Here is a 26,730-nt window from a genome sequence, read left to right on the forward strand (position 1 = left end):
CAAAAGCTTTTATTATTCATAAAATATCAATACACATAACAGATGCACAGAAGCAATTTATAAATAAAATAAAAATACATCAATTGATAGCTAAAAAAATTTTGATGGAGAATAGTTCTGCATGCTTAAGTATTAATTACTTATTCCACATTTTCCAATACAAAATGGAACATCCTTAAAAAGTCCCTAAAAAAGGAAACATAAAACATAAGATTAACATTACTAAATAGACAAAATAAGCAGCAATATAATAACAATAATAACGTATTTTGCATAGCCCTCACTTTTTGATCAAAAATGTTTCGAAACCTTACTAAAAGTTATCAAAAACAAAAAATCTGGATTTTTTTTTTTTGGAACACATCCATTCAATTCACTTTCCACACAAAGAAAATATTTCTATCTACTTGGAAACATGTTTGAAATTCTCACATTTCATCATTTCAAAAATTACGTCTAACATTGTTCTTCGTAATTAACTTATATTTATATTTTAATATACTTGCAGCCCATTTTTTTTGTTTATTTTTCCTCTAAAATGATAACATAATTAGTTAAATCACACTGTGGGGTACTATATCAAGAAGTGATAAATAATGGTGTTGGTTCAACCATAGAAACATTAATATATACTTCAATGCTACATTATAGGCATACCTAAGATCATATTTAATCACAATTATGTCTGGGAATGTAAGGTGGGCTGTTATAATTTACAAAATGTACATAATTTCAAAATAGAGAATCAATCATTTTCAAAACAACATACAGTGAAATACGTTTCAACACAAAAATGCTTAACATGAAAAATCAATTAACAAGAAATGATACAGTGATCCAAACAGTAAACTGTACACTTTAATAAAAAACTTTTAATACAATATTTGTTCAACATGAATTTTTTTTTCGGTCCATCAGTTTTGTGTTCAACGTTTTCCATTGTTTTTATATTACTATCATTGTGTAAAGAAACCAAGGTGACACAGCTTATAGTGTGGGGGTTTCAAGGAAAGGGCAATGTGAGCTATACTGAGCTGGGTTACTTTTGCAGTAATTTTGCAAACTTGTTCACATTCAGATTTACACCAAAAGATATAAACATGGGTAAGATCATATATCAACTTACTAGAGCCGTATTATAGCTATTTGTAAAGAGCAGGGGGAACTCTGAAAGGTTATTTATGATATCAGGTTATGAAATGTTATTTTTTCACTTTATTTTGTTTCCATTAATTTAGTAGTTGACATAAAGAAAGGCTCTGAGAGGGACAGAACTCTCAGAAAACCTTCGCGATGGCAGATGTGAATATGAAAAATTAAAAGCTATCAGAAACTAATTTAAAAAAAAAATAAAATCAATAAAAATATACATTAATAAAATATATAAATAAACACATAACTCACAGTTCTACAGCTTTTTACAGCACTCAATTTACGCCTCTCTGTATCACTTATGTTTTGGATACAAAGTGAGACTGATGGCACATGCTTCCAAGATGCTCCTAAAGCGGGCTTTATTATGAAACCATTACTTTGGACAGTATTATTGCAAACCTGACACAAAAAACTAAAATTAAAATGCAGGATAAATCCAATCAATAACTTTCAAATAAAAAAAGATAAATTCAATTAAAAATATTAATTTGAACCTGGCATAGATTCTCTCAATGTGTAAAAATACTAATTTTATTTTATTTATTTATTATTATTATTATGTGATTTAATTGCTACTGTATCTGAAGATCTTATAAGTAAAAGGTTGAAAAAAATTACAATATATTGCAATGTACTGGATAGTAAGTGTGCAAATAACTAAGTGTGTAATATATAAGTGTGATAGTCTTGAAAAGCCAACATTTCATTTAATTTAAAGTACTTAATTTGTATTTTAAAATATATTATGGAACTTTTTCTTAAAATTTATTTAGAAGACTTTTCTAAATTTTAACGGAACTTTAAGCAGTTCTTTATGACTTATTTTATTCATTTGGTAAAATTTTCCCATTTTTACAGAACATTTGGAATGGTATTCTGTGGCACCAAGAGTTGTCAAAAATTGCCATGACCACATTACGATCTTGGTAATATTTTGGCCTGTCTGTTATCCCGAACACAGAAAGAAATGCTTCTCTGTTAGAACTAATGCTTTTTACATGGTACAGCTCTTCAAAATTGAAAATCACCACAAATTTTGCGCACTTCAAAAATAGCATTTGGAAATTTATCAGTACGTGAAAGACTTGGGTTTTAAAGTGTAACATTAAATTAATCAAAACAAAGCTTCTATTTGCTTATTAAATGTTTGCGAAAAACAATGTTGCTGAAATTAAAAATAAATGCCTAACTTCAGCAAGAAAAGTATATCTTGTAAAGCATCTTGATTTACTTAGGGGACAACCTCACAACATGAAAAAATAAGAAATGAAGGTCAAAGTTTCAAGAGAGAAAGAAAATGAGATTTTAAACGACATTACTTGAGGAGAAAATATGGTTTTATTACACAATTCCAGTTCAAAGTAAACCAATTGAATATATAAATTTGATTCCATCTCAGAGTTCCAAAAAAATTCTTATAGCAAACAAGTGACATAATATGCTTTATCAAACATTCATTCATTCATTAGAACTATGTCTTACGTAACTTAAACTATGATTTTAATTATGTTAATAAGTTAAAAAATATGTAGCCCAAGCTGCAAAAAAAAAAAAAAAAAAACCTGCCACATACACAAGAAAGTAAATAAAATACAATATAATTTTGATTTAACAATACCCAATAAAACGATTTTCTATTAACGATACCTTTTTCCAGTCCCTTGACAATCATTGAATTGGGGTTATACTGTGCTTAACAAAAAAAAAAGTCCAAGAATTTTCTACAGCAGTACATTTCAAGTAGAACATTAAACTACTATTTCAAATGCATTTTTTTTGGTGGAGGAGGGGGGGGGGGGATTATCAGAAAGGAAATTATCAGAAAAAGGACAAACCAGAAGCAGATGCAAAAAGAGATTGCTGCCCACACACAGTGCACTAAAAACATGTAAGCATTTTTTTTATCACATGCATGTGATATACTGTGAAGATTAATGGTGGTGTCAGGTCTTGGAAGAGTTGAGAAGCTATGGCAGTGCTATCTTTTAAAGGATAAGAAGAAAGAATTTCCTTTTACAGCTGAAAATCTCGATAGATTAGGAGAAAATGATAATAAAATAAAAATCTAAAGAAAAGCGGGAGGAATCGATACTGAAATGTAAAAAAGAGAAAGGGGCAGAACACAGGTATCTCCCGGGACAGTTGGCACGTTTGCCATGCGCTTCAAGGCCTGGGGGGGGGGGAGTAAGGAATTTCAAGTTAATCAGGGTAGCATAGGCATGCAGAGTGAAAACTACGGACCTCACCACATTTGAAACAAATATTTAAAAGCAAATATGATGAAAATACGAAAACTTACCATTATGGACAAGGTATATTTGGAGCAAATTATATTAAACAGTTCTGAAACAATGCTTATCATTCCTCCTCCATCCAAAAAGGATCCTCCAAAACATGGTGCAAGTATATGGGTAATGGAGTCAATAATTACAAGTTTCAAGTTCTTATAGTAGAAGTTTTCCTATAAAATGCAAATCCAAATCACACGATCCAATTTAAATATTATTGAAGAGTTTTTTTTCGAAGCAAAGGAAGTTCAATGTCATACATGAAAGTTTTTAACAAATTTTCAAGCAATGTGACAGGGAATAATATTAACGTGGTCATTTTAACACTGAATACAGAGTAAAACTTTTTTTAATCACTAATAGATAACAAGATTATTAAAGACCGAGTTATTCGGCACAAAAAGAAAAGAGGTGAAAGAATCAATCACAGTCGATTAAATTAATGGTTTATTTACTAAGATTTAACCTTTGTAGAACCAAGAAATATTTCAAGTCATTCGAAATATTAATTGGAAATACAAAGCATACTTTGTAGAATGTTACAAAACAAATTTAACTTCCAAACCTAAAATGATCTAGATGTCACTAGGTTATGTATTTACACTATTATGACCAAAAGTATTAAGACACTTTCAAAAATTCACATTTTTACAGATTTCTAAAGAAATAAAAGATCAATTACTTTGTAATTTTTTTCACACAAAAGGTATACTCTAGCTGTCATTTTCCAACAAAAATTAAGTCTACAATTCATTTAGGAGACGAGCAACAAATTGAGCAAACAAAAAAAGGGTTTTTAATCATTTTTCATTATAAATAGCTGGGAATAAGCTATTAATTTCAGAAATAAGTTAAAAAACTATCTGGAATTGATTTTTATATTTTCGTGAAAGTATCTTTTATAACCATGGACACATAAGCATTTCTTTCAAAAAGCAAATTTGTTTTTGAAGGTTTTTCGGCTCACATCACGCTGAGTTTTTCCGTCAAACGTTACTTAACTTTCAGAATATTTGACAGCATATTAGAGAAACATAATAATAAAATTTAAAGTAAAAATATTGAAAATTCGATGAAATATGAACGTTTAAAGCAATTAATTTTTCTCTGCGCATGTGCCAAAGATAGCAATTTACAACCTTCCCTATCACATTCGAAAGCCCAGATACATTCTACAACTCATAAAAAAATTCTATCTTGACATTTTTAAAATGTAAAAAGTTATCAGCAATCTAATGAGCCAAATTTTAATAATTTTTAGCTAGACCCACGAACCGTGAGGGATCGTTCGCAAATAATCCGTTCTTATCATGAATCACTCTGAAACGATAACAGGAAAGTGTTACCAGTTTGCGAAAGACTCCTCACCATTCGTCGCCAATCCAAGAATTATAGAAAATTTGGCTCATTAGGTTTTTAAATTTTAAAGATATTGAAGTGGAATTTTTTTTTTGAGTTGTAGGATATATCTGAGCTTTGGATTATGAAATCTATAAATTGCTATCTTTTGCGGATGCACAGTGAAAAATTAATTGCTTTAAACAATCATATTTCATTAAATTTTCAATATTCTAACTTCAAATTTTATTATTATGTTTCTCTAATATGCTGTCAAATATTCTGAAAGTTTTGGTAACCTTTGACGGAACTCTGCTCTGAGACGAAAACCTCCAAAAAAAATTGTATTTTTAAAAAATGCTCATATCTCCGTATGTAGAAGAGATACTTTCATGAAAATATAAAAGTAAATTCGTAATTGTTTTTTAACTTATTTCTGAAATTTATAGCTAATTCCTAGCTATTTACAATGAAAAATGATCAAGAACTTTTGTTTCCTCAATTAGTTGCTGGTCCCCTAAATGAATAGTAGACTTAATTTTTACTGGAAAATGACAACTGGAGTATACCTTTTATGTGAAAAAAAATTACAGAGCAATTGGGTCTTATTTCTCGAGAAATCCGTAAAAATGTGAATTTTTGAAAGTGTCCCAATACTTTTGGTCACATAGTGCATCTCCTAAAAAACTACTGATAAAAACATACATGTAAAAACTACTGCTACAATTATTACACTTTATTTCAGAGAGGAAATATTCCAAACATGAATGGTGAAGCCACTCTCAAAAAAAGGAGGATATTTTGAAACTTTCTTACTGCGAAATCTTGAAAGTCTGGATTTTATCCAGAGTACAATTGTCTAAGTTTTATACTGACTCAGGGTTCGTACTCAATTTCAGAAATAAAATGAAGAAGTTTTGAAGGAGTAAAATGAGATTTTGAAGGAGTACTAATGGAGCGTCATTAAATGATGTCACACTTTTTTTCAATATATTTTGACCATCCTTTATCAAAGTGTCACACTTCACCCCAAACTTCTTCTCTTGTCACGTCATATTTTTTACAAAAATATTGTTACAATAACTGTGTGATGTCACTTTTTGTTACCCTCTCTCTTCCCCTCGTCACAATTTCATGAGCCCGTCTCCACCTCAAAGTATGACATCACTTGTGGATGACCCTTTTTACAATATCATAACTGCAATTAACTAAACAATTGTGTTTTTTAACGCAATCACTCAATGTAGTACATTTACTTATGTAGTTTTAAATATTTAAATAATAATTAGACAACTTGACGTTTGCTGCTGAGAGTGTGGTGGAGAAAAAAACAATAATCATAAAACTTGAAAAAATAGCCAAGCACCATTTAAGCATGTTTTACTTCACTTATAAAATGTCTTCGTCTTCTAATAAAATTCTCACCTTCAACTTTTATGAATCAACTATGATCAATTTGTAAATCGTGAAAAATAAAACCATGAAATTACTACATTAAAATCGCCTTCTTGACGAAGTTAGTTGTCAATCGAGGTATTTTAAATTTCTGTTATAGAGGAAGATTATGTAGTCGAACTAAAAAAAAGAAGGAGTTTTGATGGAGTTAAAACCAAAATGAAGGAGTTTGAAGGGCCCTTCAAAAAAATTTCATAAATGAAGGAGTATTGGAGGAGTTTCGAAGGAGCGTACGAACCCTGTGACCAATGGGAGTCACATGCCAACATTTTCTTGATCAATGCAGAGATCTGTCAATTTTTCATTGACTAATTTTAAAATTTCAAGTCACTTTTAAGAATTAGAATGATTTTACAGCATGAGTAAAAAGCTCAAGCATTAATGTGAACACTTATATTAGAATTTCATACCAAAGAAATAAATTATTATAAATAAAAAAACACAGAATATCTTTGCTAGATTATCAAAGCAACTTGCTTGTAATTAAATGGGGGGAAAAAAACTAAATTTGCTTTAATTGTTACTTCAAGGTCCCGAGAGAAAGTTATGAACTGGTTATGGTTAACTAATGAGTTAAAAGGCTACAGGAGTAAAAAATACACATAACTAAATGACACATTTCCTTAATCGAAATTACTGAATTAAAATCATAATCCAAAAGGAAAATTTATATTTTGGTTCATACATTGTTTGGTTTGGTTTTGGCCATTTGTACATAAGTATTTTATATTACAATCCATAAAAAACTTTACTACAAAATTCATAACATTAAAAAGAGTAGATTGAGTGATTAAATGTCATTTTACAAAGAAAAAAAATAATAACAAGTGCAAAACTCAGCTAAAAAAACTGGATATAGTAGGACAAATTTTTGCACTACACAAAATTTTTTCACAAGAATTTGCATAATACAATTCAACGTTTAATGCATTTAAAAAATTCAAGAATGAATCTAAGGTTTACAAAATACAATCAAATTTTGAATGTTTACCTTCTTCTGGAGCTCTTTTTCGACATAATATAGAATATCAAGGAAATTATAAACATCATACATATTTATAACTTTTATCCTTTGAAGTTTTTCATTTAATACCTATAAAAAGACAAAACATAAAATGTTTTCTTGAATAACAACCAAAAAAAAAACTAATTCAAAGTGCTTTCAAGCTAACCAATAGTAATAATAATTTCTTACAGTGCATCCATCTGATTTTTGCAGTAGAATTTCTTCAACTCTTCCAGCTGAAAAGGTACAGTTTGAATCCATATACAGCACAGTACAGGAAGTTTCAATAAGCAAGTTAGAAATTACATCCAAGCAGAACTAAAAATAAAATAATAGTTTTATAAAAGGAAATACTATACACCAGGGGTGGTAGATTTTTGAACCAGTTCTAATCATGGTGTAAACTGTCTGGTCAAAACCCTCTAGTTCTACAATTTTTGTAACATTTTAATCAGTACTTGAAATAATGCGCTGATGAAATTTTTAGTACAATAGTCAAATCTTTAGTCACTTTTTTTCATTACTGAGCAACATAGTAACGTATTACCAATAAAAATTGTTTTTGTTATTACTGTTGCTTTAAAATCTATTGTGTAGTAATTCTCATATATATGATCGAGTAACATGAGAGTTTCAATAATGAAACTCACGCTATGGCATGATAATATGTTTTGGTAATGTTTAACATGCAGGGAAAGGCTTTATTGTGACAAGGCTGTACTTGATCCGGTAACTTAACTGTTTTACTGGTAAGACTCAATTTTAGGGGAATGAAAAAACGAAAGAATGGTCAACAATGAATGCTACCTACTGGAGTTTAGGGTTAATCCAATGGAGTTATGGTTACAATTTCAAGTATCAAATCATCACCAAACAGACAATGGCTTTATTTAAATGTAGAAGCAATTTTCATTCGTCATACCTTGACGGCAATTTTCTATTTTAAAACATCTCAACTTAAGAAAAATTACTTTCTATTTCTTTGCATCAATTTTAAGCCGTCAAATTTGGCACTTACTGGGTGTTAAAATGAAATTTGGTTCAAAATATGTCTAAAAACCACTAAGCCTTAATTATAATCAATTAAGTATAACACTGATTATACTTAATGTACACCCTGTTTTGATTAAATTATATTCTTGACCCTTATATAGCATTTAACTAATATTAAAGAAGCCAATCAAATAAAGTTACCTTTGAAATTATAGCAATTACTAGCATACATTTAATGTTAATTGACAATATGCTGAAAAATTTCTTACGCTTAAAATTTCTTTATGATTTTTCTTTAGCATCAACTTATTTTTGAGAGTTAAACCAGTTTTGATATAAGAATGCCACCCCTATCATACTACTGCAGAAAATAATGAAAACATTTAAATATGAAAACATAGTCACTTTACAATGAATTCATTATCCATACTCTCAGTGAAAAATAAATTTTAAATTTTGTCCTTATTTCTGCAACAAATACAATTAAAAAAAAAAGTTTTTTTTTTTTGAACAAAAAGAAAAATGTTCATAAAATGTGGACCTTAAAACAAAAACCTGGATTGACCCCAGGCATTCCTCAGTGTGAGCTCGTTGTTAAAATTGCCTTCAAGATATAATCATTGATTAGAATCGATGACAATGGTCATCAAGGGCTACTCGGCGAGTATCTTCACAATAGTGAGCGGAAATGAAAAGGATCATGAAGAAAGTGAGGAACACCCCTCAATGCTTCACATACCGACATAGTTTAAGCATTTGGAACTGGACTTAGCGACACTGAGCAAAACTAGAGTTGATGTAATGTTCATGATTGTCTGGTACAATATCATGTCATTTAACAGATTTGGTTCATTATGTCAAGGAAAGAATAACTGAATTCAGCTCTACATAAGTTGCAGAGCTGTATGCAAATGTTAATATAAAGTAAATGTCATTAATTAGTTTTGAATTATTATCATTAATTGCTATTTCCTTCAAATATAAATTTAGGTCTTCACATTTCACAAGCTCTTCCAATCAGTTTTCCCATGAAATTTTAAATTATGCTTCTTTCAGAGTAGTACATTGTTTACACAGGAATGTAAGTCTTTCATTTACTCTACTTAGATACAGCACTGAATGCTGCAGTCAATAACTTAATAAATCAAATAAAATTTTAAAATATTAAATAAACTGTTTAAAAAATAAAAAAGCAAGCAGATTTAAGGATGCACATGTTGAAACAGCTTTGAAATAATTAAAAATTTACAGGATGTAAAAAGACTGAAATCTCAAACACTAGTAGCCCAGGCAATAAAGGTTTCATGTTGCAACTAATTTAGGGAAAGCTGAATTTTTGCATGATGTTAGCACATAAAATATACACTAAAAATACACAAAATCCTGACCCCCACCCCTCTTGCTTTTTTCCCCACCACCTCCAAAACATTGCAAGAGCAGTACTATAATTATATGCTTTTCGTGTCACAGATATTTAAAAGAAAGCTGATTTTTTTCAGGATGTTAGTACTTGAAGTATGCACTAAAAAAAGGTCTGGATTCCCACCTCTCTTGATCCCCACGCCCCCCTCCCTACCCTTCCGAAACATTGCAAGAACAGTACTATGATTATACGCTTACAGCTCAAAAATTAATGATGTTACCGGGGAGTTCTTTTTTTATTTCACTCCTAACAATATTATAAACCAGTGGCACCCAACATCTGGCCTGCAGGACACATCCTGCCCGTGAAGGTGATTCATGTGACCCGCTGTTTTGTGAAATGCTACAACTCAAAGAGCACGGTTAATGACAATGTTTCAAAGTTAGAGCCAAATATTTAGAAATTGGTTTATGAAAAACAGGTTGCATTTAACAAAAGAAGCATCAAGTAATGATAACAAAAATTTGTTTGCAATTTTAATTCCTTTTTTGTATTTTCCCATGTCATTAAGAAAAGAGTGTAACATTTTAAAACTTCATATATGCTCCAGCCCGCTAGAACAAGTTTAGTTTGATCTGTGGCCCTTGGGGAAAAAAAAGATTGAGGACCATTGTTATAAACAAATTATGTTACATACCTTTTTTATGTAGATAGCTCAGTTTCACCATTTTACTAACTTAATCACATATAGAAAACTGACTACAAAAACAAAAAGTAAATTCAACAAGCAATAGCTTTTTATCATTACCTCTTGGGAAGAATGGTTGAACAAAACTTATAGATAATAATACAATGATGATCTACAATAGTCATTTAGTTGAAATGGAGCAACATTGTAATTGTGTTCACTTTAAGGTTTTACAACCAAACTGCAATATTTTGTTACAAAAGATTTTTGCTCGTTTGTGTTGCTGATAGTCTACAGAATAATGTTGGTCCGAAAATATTGTTACAGTGCATTCCTCTGCAGTGTCCACATATAGACGTGCAATAAAACCCAGCTTTACAACAGCTACAGTTTGTAACAGTCAATTTTTTACAATTGCAAGATTATTAGTAGAAGAAGTTTCCTTTGGAGCAGGGGTAATTGTGATGGGCTTAGGTATCAGTCAGTTGCTTGAAGTATATTGCCAACCCCCTTCTTCAGCTGGAAGTTTAAAACCTAACCAAGTTTGAATAAAAGTTTGTGTATAAGCAAGTAATAGCAAAAATGTCCCTAAAGTCAAATTTCGATTTAGCAAAACATCCACCAACTTCAGACGCCGTTTGTCAATATCTTTTTAGGGTTTACCACCAGTTTCAAACTTTTTTAGGTTTTGAACTTTCCCCTAGAAGAGTTGAGTTGTCAATATACTTCAGGCAACAGACTAATTCCTAAGCACATGACAATTACCCCTGCTTCAAATGAACTTTTTCTACTTATAATCTTGCAATTGTAAAACATTGAAGTTTACAAACTGTAGCTGTTGTAAAGCTGGGTTTGATTGCACGTTCATGTGTGGACACTGTGGTGGAATGCACTGTAACAATATTTTCGGACCAAGCCAACAAACTGTTAAATGACCCCTTATAAAAGAAAAATTATAGTTATAATAAATTGATGCCTTTTTTTTTTTTTTGAGTGCAACGAACTATTAGAAGATGACCCCAGTAAAAGACTAAAAAATAATAACCAAAAGTAATAGTAAACATTAATAATATCCGCTGCGAGGAAATATCAGTTGAAATACACTATTCCTGATGTATTTAATGCAAGGCTTGAATAGTTAGCCAAACATTGACATTATTTTAAAGACTATCGGCGACACAAACGAACTATAAACTTTTGTAACAAAAAAAATGTATTATGGTAGTAAAACTTAAAGTGCACGTCATTATATTGTTGCTCCATTTCAACTAAATGGCTATACTTAAATTATCCATACATATAATAATTATCTATAAAATTTGTCCAAACATTTCTTCCCAAGACATAAAGATAAAAAGCTATAATTTGTTGAAGTTACTTTTTGCAGTGAGTTTTCTGTATATGATTAAGTTATTAAAATGGTGAAACTGAGCTATCTATGTAAAAAGTGTATGTAATATAATTTGTTTATAAAAATGGTCCCCAACATTTTCATCCCGAGGGCCGCAGATCATACTAAAGTCGTTCTCGTGGGCTAGAGCAAATACACAATTTCAAAATATTTTACTCTTTTCTAAATGAAATGGGAAAATACGGAAAAAGAAAGAAATTTAAAAATCAATAATTGTTGTTTTCATTACTTGATGCTTCTTTTGTTAAATGCAACCTGTTTTGCAGAAACTTATTTCTAAATATTTGGCTCCTAATTTGTAACATCGTCATTAATCGCACTCTTCGAGTTGTTACAGTTAACAAAACAACGGGCCGCACGGAGCAGCTTCGAGGGACGAATGTGTCCTGCAGACCGTAGGTTGGGTACACTGGTTTATGATATTATTAGGAGTGAAATAAAAAAAGGAGCTCTCTGGTAACATCAATTTTTGAGCTGTAAGCGTATAATCATAGTACTGCTTTTGCAATGTATCGGAAGGCTTAGGGGGCAAGGGGATCAAGAGGGGTAGGTTGGGACTTCGTTTTTTAGTGTATACTTGAAGCACTAACATCCTGCAAAAATTCAGCTTTCCCCTCATTAGTTGCAACACGAAAAGCAAGTAATCATAGTACTGCTCTTGCAATGTTTCGGAAGGGGTGGGGGAGGAAGCAAGTGGGTTGGAGGTCGGGTCTTTGTGTTTTTTAGTATATACTTTAAGCATCAACAAACTGCAAAAATTCAGCTTTCTCTTAATTAGTTGTGATGCGAAAATGTTAGAATCTTTGCACTGCTCTTGCAATGTTTCGGAGGGTGTGAGGAGGAAAGCAAGAGGTGAGGGGGTTGGGACTTCATGTTATTTTTAGTCTATACTTGGTGCGCTAACATCCTGGAAAAATTCAGCTTTTCCTAAATTTGTTGTGACAAAGCCTATATTTTACCTTCATTGACTGGGTGGGCCGAAAAAAGGATATTTTCGAGAAGCAACTGCTAATAGCAAAAAAAAAAACGTTGTGAATTGCCATACTAAACATGGGAAAAATAATTTAAAAAAAATTAATATTTAAGTCTTCAGTTTGCGCATTGGCAGCAAAGTTTGAAAAAAAGGGTAAAAATTGGTCAATTTTCAAATATTTTTCATAAAAATCCATATGCTCAAAATTTTTGTTCTAATCCAATTTAAATTCTTCCTTTTAACTGTCTTTTAATATGTCATTGAAAATATTTACATGCCTTTACAGTTTTTAGTCTGCCCATTAGCTGAAAAGTTACGAGAAATCAACCAAAAATCGACATTTTTAGCTTCTTTTATATATTGCAGTATTTCCTCTTTCAGATCCCAGATATGTATTTTTTTTCAGTGAATGTGTACTGTACAGCTCTTTGCTGGGACTGCAATTATATTGTGTTGCATTAACAGCCCAGAATCCACTCTAAGTGGGTGGTTGCACTTTGTGTTCCACCCTGCAATTCCCAAGAAGACTGGACTTATTAACAAGACTTATACATTTGCAAAGTAACTTACACAATAACTATATGGTTTTAAACAGTATTCTACATTTCGATTAAAGTGTGAAAATGGACTTACGACTCCGTTTTGGCACTGATGTTTGAAAAATATAAAGGTTTTCTTTCATATAAATCCATCTCTTCTGTCTAATACCACAAAATAATTTCTGCAGGTTCACTGAACAGTTCCACAATCCATTCCACTGCCCGTGTGGATATGGGAATTTTAAGAATACATACTTAAGCAAATGTATAGTTGAAAGTTAGTTATATAGGATAAAATATACTTGTTTTTCACATCATCACTGAAGCGGAGGAAATAAACAACCTGTCAACTAATTGCTGTAGTTTGAAGCTTCAAATCTCAATATTGATAGAATAAATTCTCTTATAGCTATAGAAGTGTTTCTTGATTGGTAGTCTTTTGCCTTGTTTAGATACTCTACTGTAATCCAACTCCTTTATATTTCGCCTTTAGTGCATTGCCATGACATATAGCAATTTCTCAAAAATAACAAAGTAAGCATTTCTTTGAATCACTCGATCCACGAGGTTTGGAAGATTATCACATAACTGACTTGTAGATTTTGTAACTTTAAATAAGTGTACAGGTCCATTTTTCACGGAAGTTTGTTCTTTTCTTTAAAATTTTAATTATATCAAACCATAGAAGCATAATTTTTTAAGATATTATTTATGAGTGCCTTCATTCCACTAGTAGTTTAGTTTAAATATTATGCAGCCCCAGCACTCCGTTAGCACAGGTTAACGAAAGTTAATGACTGAAACGTTTCAGTTCTTCGGGAGAGAGATCAAAGTCAAATTTTCCTTTCTGTATTACGTTAACAATATCCATCAAATACTTTTGCTCGCTTTTTAAGTCAGTTTCTAAAACTTCTATTTCTTCCAACCGAGTTCTTTCAAAATTAATAATATTTAATTTTACAAAAACAGTTGATGCTTTACCCATAAATCAGTAAATGTTCCTCTTTTACACTCTGGATGTAGAATGGGTTTTTAAACTGGCTAGTGTGTCAATAGGTAGGGTGTTTTGGGATAAAACAAGATATGGATTAATGTGGAAACCTTTATGCTCGTTATCCTCAATTCAAAAATTGAGTCACAAGTCCAACTTCAAAACTTGATCAAAACATAGAAATTTGTTAACCAAATAGTTATTATGATTGTAATTTACTTTACAATATTTAAGGGTACTGTCAATAACAATTCATCTTGGGAAGTGCTGGGTGGAACATAAAGTGCACCACCAACTTGGGGTGGGTTCTGGGTTGTTAATACAACGTAACATAATTGCAGTTCCAGCAAAATGCTTGCATAGTGCATATTTACTGTACAAAAATATATAACTGGGATCTAAAAGAAGAAATACTGCAATATACAAAATAAGCTAAAAAAGTCGATTTTTGGTTGATTTCACGTAACTTTGTGTTTTATGTGCAAACTAAAAACTGTAAAGGAATGTAAATATTTTAAAAGATATATTAAAACACCATTAAAAGGAAGCATTTAAATGGGATTAGAACAAAAATTTTGAATATTTGGAATTTTACAAAAACATTTGAAAATTGACCATTTTTTTCAAACTTTGCTGCCAATGTGGGATCTGAAGACATAAATATTATTTTTTTAAATTATTTTTTGCATGTTTAGGATGGCAATACACAACTTTTTTTTTTGCTATTAGAAGTTTCTTATCAAAAACTTCCTTTTTTCGGCCCACTCTACTATACACGCAATTTTCGACAAAGCATAAGCTTAATGTTGACGATGGTTGCCAAAAATAAGATTTTTATCAAATGAGTTTGCAAATGGGAAAGTTAACTTTCTGGAAGCCTTAAATGTACTAAATTTAGAAGTTTATGCCACCAATGTACTAAATTTGACTCCCAGTTTTTCACCCCCCTAAATAATAGGATTTTTCTGGGGGGGGGGGGGGGGGAGAGATGTTTTTGAGTGCACAAATAGAACCAGAGAAACTTCGCAAAAAAAGGGACCATAGTTCCCTTTCAACATTTTTTAAGGCTTTCAAACATTTGAAAATGAATTATTTTTTTCACAAATTATAAATTGCATTTCATGCTTCCTAATTAAAAATAAAATTAAGATGTTAACCTGTGTTTTTCCAGAGCCAGGTGGGCCATGTATTTCAGTAACTTCACCAGTATACACTCCACCTTGTAAAGCATTATTGATTCTAAAGGAGAAAAAAAGACGTTCATTTGTATAACTTCAGCACATAAAAAAGAAAGAAATCGTATAAGCATACTCCAAACAAATTCAACAATCATTAGCATTAAATAATTAATAAATTTAATAGATATATACACCTACATGCAGTGAATTTAAAAAATTGTGTTATTGCTACAAAAAAACTTTATCTTACTTAAATTTAGTTATTGCAAAAATCCTACCATTCCTTTTTCCTATTTGATGAGCAATAAAAATAAAAAAACTACAACAAATGAAAGATTTTTTAGTTGGAAATTTATAATATTCAAGCTATGTGCAGCAACATCTGAAGTACATAAAACTAAAAACAATTTAAACACAAATATCTTTTACAGCTATTTAAAAACACAAGATATTGCTACTGCATTTGTTTACTTTTAGAAACAAATTTACTTTTTTAGCATTTCCGGTAAAAAAAAGACAAATAATAAAATGAAACAAAAATGTTTTGAAAATGAGCCAGAAAGAAAGAGCATAAAAACTTCTCTAAGTTTCATATTAATATAAATCCCACACATATGCAGATTTTCTTATGGACTGTCCGGTGGGGGGGGGGGGGGGGGCAGGTGAACCTGTGAATGGGATCTGTGTGTGTGCAACGGATAACTGATGCACACAACTTAACTAAGAATTTTATATTGCTGCAAATAATATAAACTGGTGTGTAATTTTCTGACTGATAACTATTCTTGAAATTTTATAGATATGTGACCTGAAATTTTCCTTTCAAACCTAACAAGTATTTTGATAGTTATTAAAAGCTCACAATTACAAATTTTCAGACAATCTGTAAGAATTTCTGAATCTATATCGGGTTTAACTTTATATAAAGCTTACCACCACTTTTTGAAAATACTTTAGTTCATTTTAAAAACATGGTAAATAAAAACTTCAAAAAATTATTTCCTTTATTTTTTTTCCACCTTTTAGTAACATATGTCTAAAATATTTCAGTTGATTTTAAATTTTTTGATCAGACAGTGGCAGACTACAAGAACATTAATGGGGCATGTATTATACCCTGCTGCAGATTATCTGTGTTTTTTCTTTTCCCAACACCAATGTGTTGCTCCTCAATTTACAGCAGAATTCAACAATAAAGTCAGGGCAGAGTTGGCCTGATCCGTAAGGTCCCGGGTTCGATGCCAGCCGGTCGAAGATCCTGTGTTCACTGATGATTTCTTGGTCATAAAGTACTGCATGTGAATCAATACTTCTGAGGGTGAAAAACCAGTTGTTGGGTTGTTTGGTTCAAAATCTTGATAGTTGGAGCTTTCATCTATCATGCGCTGTCTGCGCTAATTCTACCTAAACGGTTCTTGTAGGAATGGAATGGAAACTATCCCTCACCGCCTTAAATTGCTACTCGGGCTCAGTGATCCAAGTGGTATTAGTAACAACACGGTACAGTTTTGTTACTTGTAAGGTTGTTTATTTTACAGAGCTTGATTTTTTTTCTTACACAGTTCAGGTCGCATAAAATAAACAACCCTACAGTCAAGGAAGAAGCAGTCTCTCTTTGCACAAGTTTAAACCATTTTCTACTCTGTCTTTATCTAAGTAGAGTACTATAATCACGATTATTCAAGGAGAAATAATTATCTTTTAGATAAATTTTTATTATACCTTAAAAATTAGTACCTCTTTACATTTTAAATTTATCTGCTAAAGTTGTATGTTAAATCAAAATAGATTTGTTTTTTAAATCGTATTATTCACAGGTTATATGCTCTACGGATTATTTTTCGAAGATCTATCGTTCCTTAAGAATGATTTTAGGTCTTGCAGATTATATGTCACTATGGATAATAAGCAGGAAACTATGGCAAAAATCAAGAAAAACAAACCTTTTACTCCCAGTTTCAAAAATAGCTAGTGTATCCAGCACCTCACAGAGTAAACTGTCAGCTCTTCTCAAAACTGGAGCAAATTTTAGCAGAAGGGCATCACGAATGAGTAAAACATCCTAGAATTAAGTTTAGAAATTACAAACAAATAAATCATGCCTTAATCTTTAGAAAGGATCTCACAGTAATACAAGAAAAAAGTTTCAATGTATGGCATAAAAGTAATAGAAAAAATAGCAAAATAGAAAATATACACAATTTTATAAGCATTAACCACAATAAGAGAATTTAGAATTACTTGAATATAGCTGGACAGAGAGAATTGTAATAGTAGTAGTAACGATTAATGATCCAAAGTTTCCAGAATTTTTGAGGCAGTGGAAAAAAATTAGTTTTTTTTCCACCTGGGGCTATTTTAGTGTTTCTTAAAATGTAAAGTCCATAACACGACACTATTTTTGCCATGACTACATATTTAATTTACTGTTTGATTAGCAGTTTTATTTTGAGTTTGTGTTTGTTGGTAGGACTAACTCAAAATAAAATTTTGTGTAAATCAAATAGTAAATTAAATAGTTATGGAAGGGGGGGGGGAGAAATGTCATGTTGTCACTTTACATTTTGTGCAAAACACTGTGCAAGGTTTTTTCTGGAACAATTAGAAAAAATGATTTTTTGGAAATTAAAATGTTGTTTACTAGTTATATTTTCTTAAAAAGCATAAAAAATGAACCTAAAATATATGAAATTTATATCATTTTCTCTTTTTAACAGAAATATACACCAAACTGTTGAACCTATTTAGAAAATTAACCAGTAGCTTTCTTAATTCATTACTCAACTGTAAATTCTGATTTACGACATAATTTTTATAAATAGTTCTATAATTTTTACCACAAATTAATAATTTTGATACACTAATTCTGTCTTGCGTATGCATAACAGTTTTAATGAGAAAAGTAAATAATGTTTTTGTGCATAAGGAAATTAAGTTATTCTCTACTGCTTGTATTATCAAAGTTAATGTTTTTTATGCGAGATACCTCAACACAAAATCCTTTTCCAACGAAAAAAAAAACATTGGATGAAAATATTGCAAATTTCGAAACATATTATTTTGTGCCAAAAAAATTAAAATTTTTTTTATTCTTCTAGAGTGGTAAAAATCATCTTCGAGAAAAGAAACTCCTTTTTCCAAAAATTCTGTCCTCCCCCCCCCAATCATTCAAATCCCTAGTAATGAATTGATTTTACATTAAAAATTACCACAGAAACTCAAAAATTACTCCATATTTTAAGCATTATATATACACAACAATCCAAACTTTACATTTTAAATTTCAGTTAATGAATTTTTTTAATGAAAATACAATCTGCAGTCGTAAATGATTTGAAAAAAGTTAAAGCAACTGTATCTAGTAAAAACGGCTTACTTTATAAGGTGTACTTATATCTTTTGATAATGATTCAGGGTCCTGAAAAATGAAATCATCTACAGTAAAAATTTTCGAGGTTTTACACCGAGCAATGACTGCAGAAGTTAATTTTGAACAGACACCTTCAGCTAAGCGAGGCATTACCTAAAAAGAAAAAGTAAGAATACAAACACAAGGGAAATAATTGTTTTATAATACTTTCATGCAAGTCCATAGAGTAAGACTTTGAACTGAAGATTAATAGTATTTAATTTCATTAAGGTTGAGCGATATAGGAATTTCTATATCGTGATGCACTACTGCCTACCTTACACCACAATGTAAGTTTTTTTTTTTTTTTTTGTAGGACTAGCAAGAAATTGTCAAAAAATAAAGTGTTGAAAGTACAAGACAGCAATAAACATTACAAAAATATATGTGGTTTGAGTTTACAATTAACCTATTTTTTAACTGTGAGCACAAGGAAGCAGTCTCTCCTTGCATTTAAAAAGGGGTTCTTCAAAACACCAAAATATGTGTATGCTGTCTTTGTTGCTGTTAAAGCATTTTTTTTCATGAATGATCATAAGATAAACTTTGTTCATCAATATATTTTCCATTAAGAGCTTTAAAAAAGTACATTTTCTGCCAACGTTCGGAAAAGGCTTTTGTTTGCACATGATCTTTCACACAGAGAGGCCCAGAACTTAAATTTTTGGTTCGGTTTTGGGATACTCTGAATTTTTGAAAATGATAAAATATGAGCCTAAACAAGAACATGCATCTAATGAGAAAAGACATTAAACATCATTTTTAAAAAAAGGTTCTTTTACAATAAAGTCTCCAAATTTACCAGAATCGTCAAAAAAAAAAAAACTGTCGACATTTTTGGTAGTAGTCCAGGATCTGACAGCACAGGGTTCATACTCAGTTTGGATAAAAAATTTCTACGATTTTTTCATGACTTCATAAAAATTTTCATGACCTTGTTATACACGAAGAGAATTGTACTATTAAATTCCAAACTTGCCAATTTTTGGAAATGGACTTTCAAAAAACTATTATGTGAGTGCCACTACCTCATTGGAGGGCACTTACTTGTGACTGAAAAAATATCAGTGCACTGCAGAAACTAATAAATTATTCGTATTCGTCTTCATCATATCAATTCAAGTAAAATAAAAATGCAATACACTGATTTTTTAATGTCTAACAAATATTTAATAAATAGGGCAGAATAGTAATAAATGGGACAAAAATTGAATGAGTCATTACTAAGTTACCAATAATAAATTTACTTCATAAAAACATTGCCCTATGGTGTCAATAGTGCATCTACTCACTAATGTAACTGAACGATATACTATTGTTCTTCAGCACTTAGGACAAAGTACTGAAATACAATATACTATATTGTACTTCAGTATTTAGTCATATACTATGTTTTCTTCAGTTGGTGAAAAATAAGCAAACTATGTTATTGTATAAAAAAAAATAATTGATTTAAAGCGTGAATTTGGCAAATGATTTTTTTGTTGAATTTTTTTTGTCGACATTCTTTAGCTCACATTTTATGCACTGAAAAAGACATTCATTGTAACGCAGAAACACGTGTCTGCAGTGTTCCTGCACATTTGTTTTATTTGCTTTTAAAAATTACTTATGTTTGGCAGACTAGAACTAGAACAGATTGGTATAATTTGTTTTAATTCCAACTTGACTAATCATATCTTTAATTTATTTAAGTTTTAATTTTAAAAATAATTTTTTTGTAAAATTTTTGACATAAACAAAGTTTTTTAAACAATGCGTAGTTAAATTTCAGCAGGAATTTAGTTTTAAAAACTATTATATATACAAGGAGGTCTATACTACTATCCCAATAAGTTCAAAATTCATCACATGTGTGTCGGTGGTTCTTCTTAAAACATAATTGGTCCTCGGTAACTCGGGCGAATACTCGGTAACTCTGTACTCGGCCGAGTAGTGAAAGGCCAAGCACTCGGCCAAAGTGCTACTTGGTACGTCTCTAATCTTTAACAACTATGTATTGTACATAGACAATACTAGGTTTGGATACAGATGTGATATACCCCCACCCCATTTGGCGACATCCGATTTTTTTGCACAAAATTGAAATATTTTTCTCGCCAATGAGGCGATAATTTTTTAAGCATGGCATCCCAGGCGAAAACTAACCTGTGTTTGGTAACCCGAAGGGAATCTTAGATCTGTTCAAACTTGTTTACTTGGTTTCACGCAGGAGAGATACGTGTTGTTTCGTGCAACATACCTTACAGGAAAGCTTACTTTGTGTTAGTTTAAATTCAGTAAAGTTGTGTTTTGAAGTAAAAACATTAGAAAATGCCAGTTTCTTCAAACTTGAATGTTAATTAAAAGTTAACTCCAACGTGGTGTGTATCTGTAATGTGCCATTGTCATATGATGTATTCTTTTAGACTGAGTGTGAGGATTTATACCATAAAAAGGTACGTTCTTTATTTTAGAATTCAAAAAAAAAAAAAAAAAACTCTCACTTCCGGAAATCTTTGTTTTTACAAATCCTTGGGGGGTTCTTGTAGTTTTTAACTTTATTTTTACTGTATGTAAATTAATTTTACAAAAATAGTAAGGTTATTTTGATCTAAAAGTTAATTCTTATCGATGTTGAGAATTATTTAGACATTCTATTAACGTGCCTCCTTTAGGTACTGAATTTCTGAAAATAAGTCGACTCCAGCATTTTATAAAAATATAAAGGTGTTATTTTATGTAAAATATAATAGGTCCCAAAGCAGAATACTACTAAATTTGCGACGTACGTAGCAGAACAGATGCCTGAGCTGCAGAACAATTCTGCTCAAATGTGAGAGAAAAACTCAGACAAATTTTCTGCAGAAATTCTACAGATTTCGGTGAAATTTCTGCAGTAAATAACTGCAGTTTTTCTGCAAATATCTTCCAACTCAAGATAAAATTTTGCACAAATTCTGTAGATTTCTTTAAATTAGAAAAAAATCTAAAAGTCTAGGAAATTACAACAATTCGGCGGAAAACTCGCAAAAAATGTTGAATTCTATAAGTCATCTGCAAGAACTTAAGATTTACTTTGAGCTTAGAGAAATCTACAGAATTTGTGCAAAGTTCTATCTTGAGCTGGAAAATATTTGTAGAAAATCTGCAGCTTCTGCAGAAATTTCATATTTTAAATCTGAAAAGATTCTGATTTATCTAGCGTTTTTGGTTCTCTCTTTCTTTTCTCAATGGACCTTCATCCGCTGCAATTGCCTCCATAAACGCATGTTTTGGATACATGCCAACGTCCATCGACGAAAATTGCGTGTCTTGTTTGAGAATTCAATTCTTTTGCATCCTGAAAATATTTCAGTTATTTAGAATGTTTTGAAGTGTTTTATTATTTGCTACCCTAATTCGACTCGTTTTACTTATTATTTCAGTAATTTATTTATTTATTAACATTATTTTAATTTATCTTTTATGCCATGTAAAATTAACCAAAAGAACGTGGTTTGACACCTGGGCTCAGATTTTTAGAAAATTTTGTATCTTTGCTCTTTTTATGCATTTTAGAAAGCATGTAAAATATTTTTCTAGAATTTCAATCGGTTTAGGTTCTACAGAAATGCATAGCAGCGGTGAAGTTATAAAAACTGAAAAAAAAAAAAAACTGTATGAAAGGATTTTGATTTAGGGCTCCCGATTTGTGGAAAAGATCACGTTGATTTGCTTGTGTATGCAATGCTTGAAGTACTTGCAGAACAATTGTGGTCAAATGATTTTACGTTGCAGAACATCGTCAAGTATTCTGCTTTGGGGATAATAGGTATTTTGAAAGCATGTCTGGATAGCAAATAAAATGTATGGTAGTCTTTTATTATTTATGTTTAGGATGTTCTGTTGAAACATTTCTACTTTTCATACGTCAAAATTTGAGTAAATAAGCGCTTTTTTGGCTGAAATAGTTATTGATTTTGGGGATGTTTTCCGCTTTAAATATCGCAATTTGAATCGCTTTGCTCTTTTTTAGCAGAATATGAGAAAAGTTTTTGTTCGATGAAATGCATGTTGGAAAATAGCTTTTTTTTTCTATTGGTTCATATTTCATTGGTGAGCTGTTATAGTAATTTGTCAATTTAAGCATTTTAAAAACTTTCTAGTCATTGTTCTTTGTGTACAAAAACTTTCTAGTTTCTGGTATTTTTGAAGCGTATATTCGTGATGTTTTTTGTTGTGTTTTTATGTTATTTTTATACATATATTGTGTACTGAAGTGCATTGATCATATTTTTAATCTGATTTTTTCCTGTTGGCGCTAAAAAAGCATCGCTAAGAATGATGTATGACATATGTCGTCATACATAGTTTTCTTGGCGATGCTTTCTTAGCGCCGACAGGAAAAAGTCGCCAAGGGTGGGATATACTACATCAGTTCCTAGGTTTGTTTTGGAATAATACCTAGACATTTCAAATTTTTTATACTTCCATATTGAGGAAGTCTTTTGAGACGATTCAATCATCAAGTTACTATATCTCCACCAGGTGACAAAATCTGAAAACATACGAAGTTACTTGGTACTATTTTGGCACTTCATGAGCAGTCTTGCATAATATAGACGAACGCGCGAAAGACGTTCGCAGAAAATTTCTGGCTATGCATAAATTTTTTCACTACTAACGTTAATAAAAATTTTAAAAAATGAAGAATTTTTTCTAAAAACCCCACATTTTATTTCTATTTCTTCTAAATCTTATGCAAAATTAATATAAAAAATAATTATTTCTTCTTGAAATCGTGATTATAGTACGCTAATTACTTAAAAGAAGAAAAAGTAAACGGTTGCAAGTCAAGTCGAGACCGCTCCTACTATGACTGTATAGTTTATTTTACACAGCCTGGATCGCATAAGAGGAAAATTCAAGAACATAAAATAAACAACTTTATACAGACTACGGAACTATCCCGATCCCGCTGTAAATTGAGTTCCAATGAGTTGGCGTAGAGAGAGAAGGGGGGAGCACTAATTTAAAACTTTTTTAACAGATAAGATGCAGAAAATATGGTATTAATTTTTGCAGAAATACTTAATTTCAAACAAATAAGTAGTTTTGTTGATTTGTGTACAAAATCAAATATCAAAAGTAAAAAGCAGGTAGCTCATGTTTTATCAGATCTACATGAACTTTTTCACTGTAAAATGAAAATAATAATAGTGATCATATGATTGATATTGAGCAAAAAATAATAGTTTCAGCAGTTTTCTTCAGTTAGTGAAAAGTAAGCATAAACTATATGCTGTTGCAAAATAAATCAATAAATAAATAAAAACAAATAAAGCTCCCTTCCCCCTTTTTTTATATTTTTGTATAAATAAAGCGTGAATGAGGCAAAATAGTTATTTGCAGAAAATTTTCCAGTTAGGATTTGTGTTTGCAGAAAGCTTTTCATTTTATCCAAGTCTGTTCATAAGCCAACTGGGCAGTTCTCAAAAGGTGGGAACAAACACAGACCTCAACTTTGAAGCTTCAACACCAAATAACTTTCATTTTAATTAACTCAAAAATTTTTGAGTTAAACTATAATACTGTATAGAGACAAGAATTGACATAAATTATGGAAAAAATGCTCTTCAAATGCCCTTAAAAAAATATTTTCTTTGCTAAAAGGCACAATTTTGGACATACCAAAACGTTAACTGAGCAAATGTACCATTAAAAAAATTTTTTTTTAAATTATTTCCATACGTTTCAAAAAAAAATTAAAGGTATGAATCTTACACTGAATAACTTTTTGTTAATATTTTACACAGATAACAAAAATAAAGATAGATTATTTACTTTGTAAACGATTTAAAAAAAACGTAACTTTGAAATTTGATGTATGTCCAAAAGTTGCGATCTTTAAAATGCTATTATTTGAGAACTAAGTATATGATGTTTTTGTTTTAAAGGTATTTATCGATCCTCAGAATCAATTTTTAATTGTTTAAAAGTGTTTTCATAAGCTTTTATGCAGTATCTTAGAAGAAAAATGATTTTTCTTAAACATACATGTGAGATGTCCAAATGGCGTTACGATCTTGATGCCGACAATTCTGTCCGTTTATTCATAATTTTTGATGATCCACTGTCTTCTAACCTCAATAAAAAAGGTTATTATAATGTTATCTTTTTTAATCCATTGGTATTTTGCATAATTAATACGTTACACATTGAACAATGCATAAATTACAGTAGTAAGATGGCTTTCTATGATCGAACGAAAGCCATTTTGCGCTAACATCGCCAAGCAAACTTCCGCTGGCGACATTGGCGACAACACAGTATACGATACGCTAAAGGTTACCAGAGGGGAATTCCAGTCTGACAAATGTAGTTTATCGTCAGCTGTACCACTTTTGGCGAATTTATCACCTGCGCTAGCATTTTTTTTTTTTTTTTTTTTTTTCCGCTTTTATTATTTTAGAATTCTTTTTCTCTTCTTTCTATTGGAAACATAATTTAACGATCTCCAAATAGAAATACGAATTTCTTTCTTCAATAATTTTTTTAGACATCATTTTAATTCTTATGACATTAGAAAAAATATTCATTATTAAAACTGATGTCACTTTTTACAATTGTATTATTTTTAATTTGAAGCTTTTTTTTAACTTTGCATCAATTTCTTCAAAATCATTCCAAAACTTTATTAAATGCAAGGAGCAGCATGTATAGCCATTCAAGTATTTCATTAATATCCTCTTTATTATTAAATTGCAAAATTTAAAAAGTAATAAATAAAATTTTCATTGGAAAAGTTAAAAATCAGATTAACAATTGTCAAAAATGATGAAACTTACGTTATGATGATGTCCAAAATCCGTTACCTACAGGAAAGCAATGTCCAAAATCTGTTACCTACAGATTGCTGATTTAATTTGCTAATTAACAATTTTTACAAATACCTGCTGTCTTTTCATGTTCATATATTGTGTTCTAGGTATGCATACTATAGAATAAAATCAAAATTGATGTTAAATTCGAAATTTTTTGAAATTGTTCAAAGTTAACTTTTTTGTTCCCACCTTTTGAGAACTGCCCAACTACCATGCGTACATATACAACTATACTTGATGCCAAACTCTTAAGAGGACAAATATTATTGTCTGTGTACCGGTATAGTTTTATACACTCATCCAAAGTACCAGCAACTATCTACTCTCATATTGCTCCCCTCTAATACCAGAAATTGTGGATGAAACCAATTGGATTCCTACTTGATTGTGAGAGAGTGGGAAAGAGCAGAGGTACCGAGTAGTTCAAGAAATCAAGCAGTTATTAGTTCATAATCGAAGGTCTCAAGTATTATTAAATATTCAAGGAACAATTAATAAAATCAAAACATACATTCGGAAGCAAAATAAATAGGTGAAAAAATACAAACATGGGTTTTAACAACAAAGCAACTTATAGATATGATAATTAACATTAAAATTTGAAAATATTCCCTTGTTTTCTCAGATAATGTAGATATAAAATCCTGAACATCAGTTTTTAAAACGCTTTTAGAGAGTGTAATAGAGAGAATCAATTTTAAGTGTATACTTACTATGGTACATTTGGAAAATGAAGGGACATTCAATGGCTGGTAAACAATATTTTGTTTATGGAAAAAAGTTAAAATATTTACAAGTATTAAAATCAATCGGCTTATAGAATGTTCAGCACTAATTATTCATCAAAAGTAGTCCTGTTATGTTGATTTAATTAAAATGAATAAATGCAGATAATAATAAACGATGAAATAATATATATACGTATATTTAAAAGTCAATTATCACGCTCGATTAGATGGGTCTACCAATATTGCTATTTCGATGACCCGTAGTCCACGTTCAATAGGATCTGTAATAAGCAAGCCTTTGGGAAGCCAGACTGTTTCGTTTTGGTCATCGAGATAAGCAGAAATGCGTTTCAAGCATTTCTCGTAATGA

The 26,730-nt window shown here is 30.6% G+C and overlaps 1 protein-coding gene across 2 annotated transcripts; it reads right to left on the reverse strand.

Moving 5' to 3' along the window:
- On the reverse strand, positions 1 to 26,576 carry LOC129220033 (DNA repair protein RAD51 homolog 4-like). Of its 2 annotated transcripts, XM_054854364.1 has the most exons (9): positions 26,346 to 26,576; positions 18,755 to 18,901; positions 17,322 to 17,440; positions 15,358 to 15,439; positions 7,432 to 7,560; positions 7,228 to 7,329; positions 3,455 to 3,616; positions 1,405 to 1,554; positions 1 to 186 (listed from the first exon to the last, which is right to left on the reverse strand). In XM_054854364.1, the coding sequence occupies exons 2-9, from the start codon at positions 18,896 to 18,898 to the stop codon at positions 133 to 135; spliced, it is 942 nt and encodes a 313-aa protein (XP_054710339.1). In that variant the 5' UTR covers positions 18,899 to 18,901; positions 26,346 to 26,576; the 3' UTR covers positions 1 to 132. The 2 variants fall into 2 exon arrangements, with proteins under 2 accessions (XP_054710339.1, XP_054710340.1); XM_054854365.1 differs by lacking the exon at positions 1,405 to 1,554.
- Positions 26,577 to 26,730: the final 154 nt, after the last annotated feature.

The sequence above is a fragment of the Uloborus diversus genome, chromosome 4, assembly GCF_026930045.1.
Source record: "Uloborus diversus isolate 005 chromosome 4, Udiv.v.3.1, whole genome shotgun sequence".
NCBI classification, from domain to species: Eukaryota; Metazoa; Arthropoda; class Arachnida; order Araneae; family Uloboridae; genus Uloborus; species Uloborus diversus.

Coding starts and splice junctions, on each gene's coding strand:
- LOC129220033 (XM_054854364.1), bottom strand. CDS start 18,898: ATGCCTCGCTTAGCTGAAGGTGTCTGTTCAAAATTAACTTCTGCAGTC. Junction 7,330..7,431: donor AAAAATCAGATGGATGCACT/GTAAGAAATTAT, acceptor GTCTTTTTATAG/GTATTAAATGAAAAACTTCA. Junction 1,555..3,454: donor AATATACCTTGTCCATAATG/GTAAGTTTTCGT, acceptor TTTTTGTGTCAG/GTTTGCAATAATACTGTCCA.